Source organism: Colossoma macropomum, unplaced genomic scaffold (assembly GCF_904425465.1).
Source record: "Colossoma macropomum unplaced genomic scaffold, Colossoma_macropomum, whole genome shotgun sequence".
NCBI classification, from domain to species: Eukaryota; Metazoa; Chordata; class Actinopteri; order Characiformes; family Serrasalmidae; genus Colossoma; species Colossoma macropomum.
In genome coordinates this window covers 30,949,848-30,958,679 of record NW_023494789.1, presented here as the reverse complement: position 1 = coordinate 30,958,679, position 8,832 = coordinate 30,949,848, and the positions used below count along the sequence as shown (strand labels likewise).

The 8,832-nt window shown below is 36.7% G+C and overlaps 2 protein-coding genes across 3 annotated transcripts; one reads left to right on the top strand and one right to left on the bottom strand.

Annotated features, from left to right (window-relative positions):
* Positions 1–5: 5 nt before the first annotated feature.
* Positions 6–2,632, top strand: LOC118808345 (heat shock protein beta-7-like). 2 transcript variants are annotated; one of them, XM_036570959.1, is made up of 4 exons: positions 6–1,482; positions 1,819–1,935; positions 2,172–2,310; positions 2,414–2,632. In XM_036570959.1, exons 1-4 carry the CDS (start codon positions 1,456–1,458, stop codon positions 2,419–2,421), a joined length of 291 nt encoding a protein of 96 aa, XP_036426852.1. In that variant the 5' UTR covers positions 6–1,455; the 3' UTR covers positions 2,422–2,632. The 2 variants fall into 2 exon arrangements, with proteins under 2 accessions (XP_036426852.1, XP_036426853.1); XM_036570960.1 differs by having other exon boundaries at positions 6–1,578.
* A 1,654-nt stretch (positions 2,633–4,286) lies between these two features.
* cplane2 (ciliogenesis and planar polarity effector 2) lies at positions 4,287–8,228 on the bottom strand. Its single transcript, XM_036570958.1, has 5 exons — positions 7,922–8,228; positions 5,806–5,958; positions 5,399–5,523; positions 5,160–5,296; positions 4,287–4,891 (listed from the first exon to the last, which is right to left on the bottom strand). Exons 1-5 carry the CDS (start codon positions 8,031–8,033, stop codon positions 4,654–4,656), a joined length of 765 nt encoding a protein of 254 aa, XP_036426851.1. The 5' UTR covers positions 8,034–8,228; the 3' UTR covers positions 4,287–4,653.
* Between the last annotated feature and the right edge of the window lie 604 nt (positions 8,229–8,832).

Here is an 8,832-nt window from a genome sequence, read left to right as displayed (position 1 = left end):
CCTTCTAGAAAATGGCCGCGAATCACAGAACATAGTTTAAGAATAAAAGTCCTGCTGGAAATCAAATCATGTAAGACATGCCAGATTATAATAGTTGAATTAACCCACTTACTGTCAGGACTAGGATGCATCAGAATACAGAAATTAAGTATCTGTATATAGTCTGAGTTACATTTTGTTAAGGCAGTATGCAGAACACAGTCACTTTTAACATTTTAATAAAACCTTTAGAGTACTTAACCACTAAAAAAAACACGCTTGTTAAGTAACTATATTAAAATCAGCACACAAGATGTAAAGTCTTACTCTAAAAAATTCAAAAAAGACTTTACAAACACTTAAGTTCCTGCTAAAGCCTGAGTAGACTGATAAATCACTGCAGTGAGCCAGTTATTAATCTGAGCGTTAGTAAACTCTTCTGAGGGATGACTGAAGTGAGTAGTGGAGATATTCTAGAGTGATTAGCTTGGCTTTGGCGTTGTACTGGTCTTGTGTGTATACGTTCAGTGGTTACATACCTATCATTAACTGAAAATCACATAGCTCATCATTTTACAGTCAATTTGCAATATTTTGTTATTGGGATATGGAGAATTGGGTCATGAGAGGGCAGGGAGATTATGGGAGCAGTGGTGGACCTAAGCAAGCAATGAGAGCCAAAAAATGTAGAGAATTTTGTATTTATTGTTTTATTAATATGAACAAACTTTTCAAGAAACATCAGAAGAATTACATAAACAAAACTGCCAACCAGTAACACCAAGGAACAGCGTGAAATAAATAAAAAAAAATATATGAGTTTTTCCCCATGTACTTCATCAATATGTATTCTGAATGTATTCTGAATATGTTACTTTTTATGTATTGTAGTGAAATACATTACTGAATACATTTAGGACAGTATATTCAGTATTCAGCCATCACTTTCTTCAAAGTATTCTGCCCAACCCTGCTTATTATGCACCATGTATAATCAATCATTCATGTCTGTTTATGACACAAGCCTAGTATACTGCTTAATTAGAGTGGATGTAATAATTAACACTTGTGGTGAGAAGGCCTAGAATGTCACGTCAGTTCTCAAGCTATTACACAACTCTATTTTTGTTGTGTTGCTAAGCTGTCCTCCATTTTTTCTCCATATTTGTAATGGGGAGTCAATTTTACTTCAAGTTCTAAATCCAGTGTCCCATTCTTGACAGTCGTTGTGATCTCTCAATGTAAACACAAAGCCATCTGACCAGGAACATAGGATATTATTAGTCGTACAAGTTGATCTTCTATCCGCCATGATAAATATTACACATAGACATCATACTAACCTCACCCATATTCAACCATAACTGACACTAGACAGTCTAATATATAAGACACTCGGAGGCAGTGGAACCGAACAGAGTGAGGAAACATCTGTGTCCAGAGTGGAATACTTCTGGGAGCTGAGTGCACTCAGTGATGGATGTTCATGAAGCTATCATTGAGGTATTAGACTAAATTCCACAGTATCTTTTGCCTTTTTTGTGTGTATAAGAAAAACTCCTATTTGCTTTTCCAACCATGTCAAGTAATGATCCGAAGGTGAGTTCAGGTAATCTTTTCACAGTTTATAATGCTGTGGCTGTAGACTGGCTTCAGTTTTTGCTTGCACAGTGAATTTTTAACACATCATACAGTACAATAATGCAGCTGCGAATCAAGTTCAGAGAATATTTAGCAGTGTGCTATAAGGATCCAACTTGCACATCAGTTGATTATAAACCACAGATTTGTTAATTTGCACTTGAATAGCAGAACTATGTTCGTATCTTTTTTCTAAAGGGGAAAATGTGCACTCTTGGAGACATGTACATGTTCACAGTGGATGTTAGTGCCTTCTCACCAGAGCAAGTGATTGTCACTTCTTCAAATAACCTCATACAAGTTTCTGCTGAGAAGGTAAGCAAAGTATCCCAAGTACTGTATCTATAACTTGGAGAGCCAGTGAGTTTGAACAGGAACGCTTGATGAAGCTTTGTAGTGTAGTTAAGGATGTTTTCAGGAAAACTGTGAATCTTTAGCTCATAGAAAGCTGCTTGACCTTGTATTTGCTGACGTGTATTGCACAACTCACATTTTTACATGTATTTATTGTAATGTGTTTTTCCCCCTCATTATTTCTCACTGCTATCCAGTTGGCATCGGATGGCACAATCTTAGACATTTTTTCCCACAAATGCCAGTTTCCAGCAGATGTGGACCCCACGTCAGTGACATCGTCCTTGGGAAAAGGTGGTGCACTGACAGTTACAGCTTTCAAACACAAGGCAAAAGGTCAGACAACATGTAGTTAAAGTACAGGAATATAGTCTTAATGCACAGATCTCTACAGCCTCTGTGAAACTGATACTGAATTTATTTCTCTTTATTACTACAGTTAAATGATCCATCCATCTTTGTGACTCGTCTTTTGTACTGAGGGACAAAACTTTCGTCAAAAGGCATTTCAAACCTTTTCTCTCCTGCTGAAAGTTATGTTCTGTCTTTTCATGGTGAGATGTAGATACCTAATATAAAACAATGAATTTGATAATAATTGGATTTCATTATTTTCAACTCAGTATTGTTTTGTTTCAGTGCTAATTAAATGTATTTATTCATGTAAACATTTTGACATGCTTATTTTGTGAGTTTTGTGTGTATTCTTTCACAAGATTCAGTAAATTTCAGAAAATATATAATATATTTAAGCAATAGAACACAAGAGAAATACGTGAAATAACATCACGGCTGTGACTCGCCTTCGGCTTGTGCCGTGGATCATCACAGCCGTGAAGTTATTTGCGATAACACACGACCTTTGAGTGCTCTATTGCTTTTATACAACAGTTAAATAAAGTAAGAAATAAATAAACTGGGCCGTGAACGTGGCATTTAATATGTTTTAATGTTAGCAGTTCCTTACGCCAAATTATAGTTCCTTAACGGGCAGCTTGTTGCTATGTTACAGTAACGAGCTCCGCTCACACGCTGCACAGCCAGCAGTTCGTTCTCTAGCTCCACACAGACCAACTGACAGTTTCAGAATTTAGTGTAGTCTCATCTTCAGAGTCTGACCAAATCGGCTGTCAGTCAAATGTGATCTTAAAAGTGTCCATTTTCTGTTTGTGCGCGAAGTAAGAAGTAAAAACGTTCAAATGGCTTGAGCATCTCCTACAGCTGTCAAAGTCGTTGCTTGGCAATGGCGTCTCAGCGGAGTGATACAGTGTTTGTAGAAAAACCCATGAGGTTATGGCGAAATATCAGCACGGTTAGAACGCTTCTCAATCAGCTTGCATGGCTGGAACTAACTGTTGTATAAATATAATATACAATTATATAATATATAATATAATTTTTAACACTGACTGTTGTTTGACTATTCTGTTAATGCTAATGATTTAAAATAAGCAAACCATTTACACCCAACCTTTTTTTTTTTCATAAAAAAAAAAGTAAAAAATTCTCATAATGTTAGACATCACAGTGAGTTGAGGTAGCTGTAGTGTTATTATTTTAAGAATCTACTGTTAACTATTATATGTAGTTTAAGCATAGGGAAGAGTGGAGCACAACCTACGACAGAGTAAAATGTAACACAGATATCTTTTGTAGTTAAATAGGTTCATGCTTGTGGTCGTTTTTTTATTCACATAGCAACGTCAGGTGTGAATTTTGACAGCAACTTGAAGACTTTGTTCCATAAAAGACACTTATTTCAGAATCTCTGTTTTTCAAACTATTAAATAATTTATACATCTGTTATTTTAATTTGTCTTTTGGTGCCTGTAACACAGCAGCACTTTGAGGCATATAAAAAGTAAGAACTAGGCAGGCTGAAGTACAGCCTCCACATGGCAGGGTTAGTTTTAACACGGTGTTACAACTAAGCCTTCCCAAATAAACAATAAGAGAAGTCAAAAGAGTTCATTAAAAAAAATTATACACATATTAATCAAAAGCATACTACTTACATGATGTAAATATTATACATTTCAGTTTTATTGTGAAATTTGCTCTTCTGTTTTGTAGTCAAAATAAATTTAAAATGGTACTGAATTAACTGTTTTGCATCAATTTTTAGTGACTGTTGAGATTATCCACTCAGTCTAACACAGTTAATCCCATCTATGGAGTACATGGCAACATTTGCACTCAGTCTGTTTTTGGCTAAATATTTCATGAACAATGCCAAGTTTATAAAAACTCAATAGTGCCTTAAACAAAGTTCTAATTTGTAGCAGAGATGCGTAGACTGATTGAATAAAACTTTCTCAAACTATCAATTTTTCTCAAATCCTTTTAAAAGTTATTTAAATACCAAACTGTTTTAAAAACTACAATGCATTAGGTTGTGGTCTCTCTCCCCTACTACATCTTGGACACTGATTAAGCTTAGTCATTGGATAAACTGGTCTGGCAGTGACAATTCTAAATTAAGCATAAATCATCTATATTGAGAACTTACATGTGGAAAGATTAGAGTGAAGATATGAATATAGTTTTAAGTTAAGTTATTTTTCCAGGTCCAGTCAGATGTGGACACAGCATCTCACATGAAGTATGAAAACATGACTGACGCATTCCGTGACTGAAAAATCGTGATTCAGGCAATCCTTATGATGTTCAACCGAGCAGCTACACAATCACCTCTCGGCTTGTATCCTCTGGGTGACTGTCTCGGAGTGGGGAAACTGAAGAAGCGTGAACGCAGTCCTGGTGCCACAGGTTTTCTGCCAAGGCATTTAGTAGGGGCGCGATCTCACCAAACCCTCCGCTCACATCACCTCCCACACGGAAGACTGGCACACCCCACACCTCCTGAAACCGTGTGATCTCACTCTCTGTCACATCTGTGTGCATAAACAAGTCAAATCTGAAGAGTCAAGGCCAATACTGAACCCAAACTTGTAGAGGTATAAGTATTCATCAAACATTCTACTATTTTCTGTTGTTACTTGGAAGTATTCATATGGCAACTTTCATCAAGTTAACACTCTACAGGTTTCAATACTGCACTTTACTGTTTGTTTTGACATTAGATTATTTTAATATCACTAAGACCATAACATTTCTGGGCCCAGTTCTTCAAAAGTAGTTTCTTTGAACCTCAGGTAGTCATAACAGCTTTCAATGAAGGATACTTTGTGCCGACCACCAGCCTGACAACTCTGTCAGAGGGGTCTGTGATCCGAGACATCTGATTTGAGATGTCCTCAAAAGAGCCATGGTCAGTGAAGGAGAACAGGAAGAGTATGGCATCCACCTGCTCCTTGCAAGACTGTAAAAAAATCCATGAAAATTCAGGGCACAGAAGTATGCAGAACTTATAAAAGAACAAATATGAGACTTGGGAAAGTCTGTCCTGGAAAAATACTGTCACCGGTAGCATGTGGTCGAATCTGCGCATGGCATTCTCCCCACAGTCCCAAAGCTGGAAGTGAAAGAACAGCACACGGCCACTTTCTCTCAGCTTCACGGGCCAAAAAGCCACAGATGTCTCAATGCCTGTGGGAGTTAAAGACTCTGTCAGTTGGGATTACAGCATGCTGCTTCTGAGACCAGGTTAAAGGGTCTAAATTTATTAAGAGATATTAAGCTTTTTAAGGGTCCCATTCTGCAGCAATTTTCAAAATTACCACTGTAAAATGAATAATTTAAGGCAAGTGCAAAATGGCAGGCTTGATAATGTGTAGCCTATCAGGTTTTCTGTTGATGTAAGAATACAGTGCCTAAACATATTACTTCAACATATGGTGCGGAGTACAGTCTGGTACTCAAGACATTTACCTGTTGTTTCATAGTGCAAGTTTGGAATATGATGGCCAGCAAGCCGGGCAGACAGAGCAGTCTTCCCCACACCACTTTTACCTGAGATGAACACTTTGTAACGAACAGTGTCTGCTTTCAAATGAGGGGGCATCACTGGTGTCTCCAAGAGACCTAATACGGAATATGAAAGTACTTTTCAGACTGTCAAGAAAGCAAACTAAATCAGCATATCGCTGCTGTCGGAACAAATCCTATCTCCAAATTGATAACGTGACAGGAGAAGGAAAAACATAATTTACTTTTAATGTAAGTCAATGGAACCAGACTTTTTTCTAATTAATTTTGGGCCATTTCTGTTGGTTCATTCATCATGAAATTTACACTAAATGTAAAGAGCAACAGGCTTTTTCCAATTATGTCAAAAACTGAAAAACGACAGCAGTGATATGCTACCAAGTGCTCTAGAGGTGAACTGACCCTAGGTTACAGGACAGATAAGCTCTTCTTTAATTATGCTTTTAAAAGAGGACTGATCTATGATCCATTATGCTTTTCATTTTTCAACACAAATAAAATAAAAAATGAAAAAGTAAAATGAAAAATAATTAACTATATGCATGAGAAACAGAATATAGAAAAAGCTCAATAGTTTACATACATAAACAAATAATGCACACAATGAAATAAATGCAATAAGTATATAATGTGTGTGTAATGGTCATTATTTTTACCGTCTTTGGTTTTTCGAAAGCAAAATCATCAATGATGTCTTTATAAGAGATTTTTCAGCCAAAATCATATTCATGCTATCATAAAAATCATATAAAATTTGACACAAACCATATTAAGACACATTCTGAATTCTGAACAGGTTTTAACGTTTTGGCCATTTTAATTTAATTTTTCAGCACCCCAGGACAAAAAAACGTTCAAAAACTTTGGTAATGAAGTGACGTCAACTGAAGCACAGTGAAATAGTGGCTTTGGAAGAGAAAATCTGTTTCTTGTTTGGAGACACCGCACAGCTCCTCATAGAAAAGTCTGTCCACTCGACAGCCATCTTGGCAAGCCAGCCGAGCACTTATGTCCAGTAATATAAGACCAAACTCCTATCTCTTTAAATGGGGAGAGACCTATAAAACGGAAGCCAAAAGCCACATTAACGTTTCAAATACACATTTTCACATATTTCCGCTTACGGAAAACAAGCAAACTGATTGGTTAATTTATCGAAAGGCGTGACTTTCCCTGCAATCAGACCAGATGTTTCATTCATGTTTTAACCAGTGATCATCTCCTCCTTTATTCGGCGGTCCTGCAGAAAAAGCTCATAGAAACCATTAAGTGTTTCTGTTGGTTCCTAATGGATTTGTAATGTGTTTTGGCCTTTTTAATGAGTTGATATCAAGTAAAAAATCCTAATGGTTTAACATGTGACTATTTGGTGGTTTCCTAATGGGATTCAACAAGAAACTAGAAGTCTCTATTGGAAGCCAATAGGCCAATTCCCATTAAATAGCAAAACCATTAGGTTTAATCCTAATCAAATGTTTCAGCAAGGGGTGTTCACTCTCAAGCTGCTAAGGCAGGTAGTTTGATTAGTAAGAAACCTGTAACGTTATTTATTTTCTTCAATGTATTGAGTCCTTAAACACGTTAATGCACGGATTGTAGAAACACAGCCAAGTCTCCATTTTGTGCTCGCTTGTTAAATGAGCATGTTAGATTAGCCCTTACTTAGTAGCTTCATTATTTAAACTCACTAACGTTACAGCGAAGGTCTGATATTATTGACACTCATTAGAGTTTACAGTTTCAGAGGTGTAGCTATCTCACTCTACATGTCTTAGTCTTGTTAGGCCAATTCAAGATTTAAACATGGTTTTAAACAATACAGAACATTTGTTTCAAGAACAGCATTTGTTCTTAGATTTGTTCTATAAGAAAAGTTAATAAAAGACATTTTAAAAAGAAGCTGGGCGAATAACCATCATCTTAACTGTTTTCCTCAGTTTGAAACTAAGGGGAGAACATTTAATGCGCCTCTTTGGTGAATCCGGCCCCTGATCTCAGATCAGCTCTCGCGTTTGATAGACAGCGGTTGCTGAGCGGTCTCCATAGTGACGAACCGTACCAAATTCCCGACGTTTCTTCTTGTGCAGTATCTTCCTGAAAAACTCTCTGCTGTCCGGGCTTCGGTGCCAGTCTGCTACAACGATCGATCCGGGAGGTACCGGAGCGGTCATTTCAGCCTTTTAATTAAACAGCCCATAAAACAGACTAAGCTACAATTTCAGCTAGGACTCCTGAGGACGCTTTACACAGCCGTGAAAGGAGCGACCAAAACGACTGTTCACTTTATTTCAAAATAAAAGTCCACACATTAGAGCAGCATCTAAATTGCAAACACATTCCTGTCTCTTCTTACTTTTTAACTTGCTCCAAAGAATCATGAGAGGTAATAAACCTATTTAGGGCATTAAATATAGTTGCAGTGATTATTTTGAGTGTGTTTAAAAAGTTACAATAAATGATCACGATAATTTGTTGACAATGAAATGGCCAACTTGAACTTCTAAATCAAACAGAGGCAAATGATGTATTTATACAGTTATCTTTATTGAGAGGCCACAGCTCTTGCATATAACAACTGTTGGCTTTGATAAGGCAAACGCAAGAATGAATCCACCAGCTAACTGACACAGAAAAAAAAAACAAAAAGCTGTTGGAGAAGGTGGAACCCACAGGCATGCAGCGATGGCTCAGAATGCAATATACAGCTTCGTATATACAAAACAATAGTGAGACCCCCCCAAAAATGGCACGTATCTCTGGCTACGTAAATAATAATAAAAAAACGAATATCTCTAATAAGAAAACAAGAAAAGCAAGAAATCTTTTTTCTTTGTAAAAGTTAAACTAAAGAAAAATATATTATTTTGTGGTCATTTCTGACATTTAAATAAAAGACGTCTCCAATAAGATATCAAAATGGAGCTAAGAGGATATTGCCGTTCTAGAATACCAATTCTTTTTAGTTTTAAG

Bases quoted from the DNA above. Each gene is read 5' to 3' on its own strand.
- LOC118808345 (XM_036570959.1), top strand. From the start codon at position 1,456: ATGGATGTTCATGAAGCTATCATTGAG. The intron at 1,483-1,818 runs GTATTAGACTAA...TTTTTTCTAAAG, and splicing joins TTCATGAAGCTATCATTGAG to GGGAAAATGTGCACTCTTGG. The intron at 1,936-2,171 runs GTAAGCAAAGTA...ACTGCTATCCAG, and splicing joins TACAAGTTTCTGCTGAGAAG to TTGGCATCGGATGGCACAAT.
- cplane2 (XM_036570958.1), bottom strand. From the start codon at position 8,033: ATGACCGCTCCGGTACCTCCCGGATCGATCGTTGTAGCAGACTGGCAC. The intron at 5,524-5,805 runs GTAAATGTCTTG...TAACTCCCACAG, and splicing joins CTTGCACTATGAAACAACAG to GCATTGAGACATCTGTGGCT. The intron at 5,297-5,398 runs GTGACAGTATTT...ATTTTTTTACAG, and splicing joins GATTCGACCACATGCTACCG to TCTTGCAAGGAGCAGGTGGA.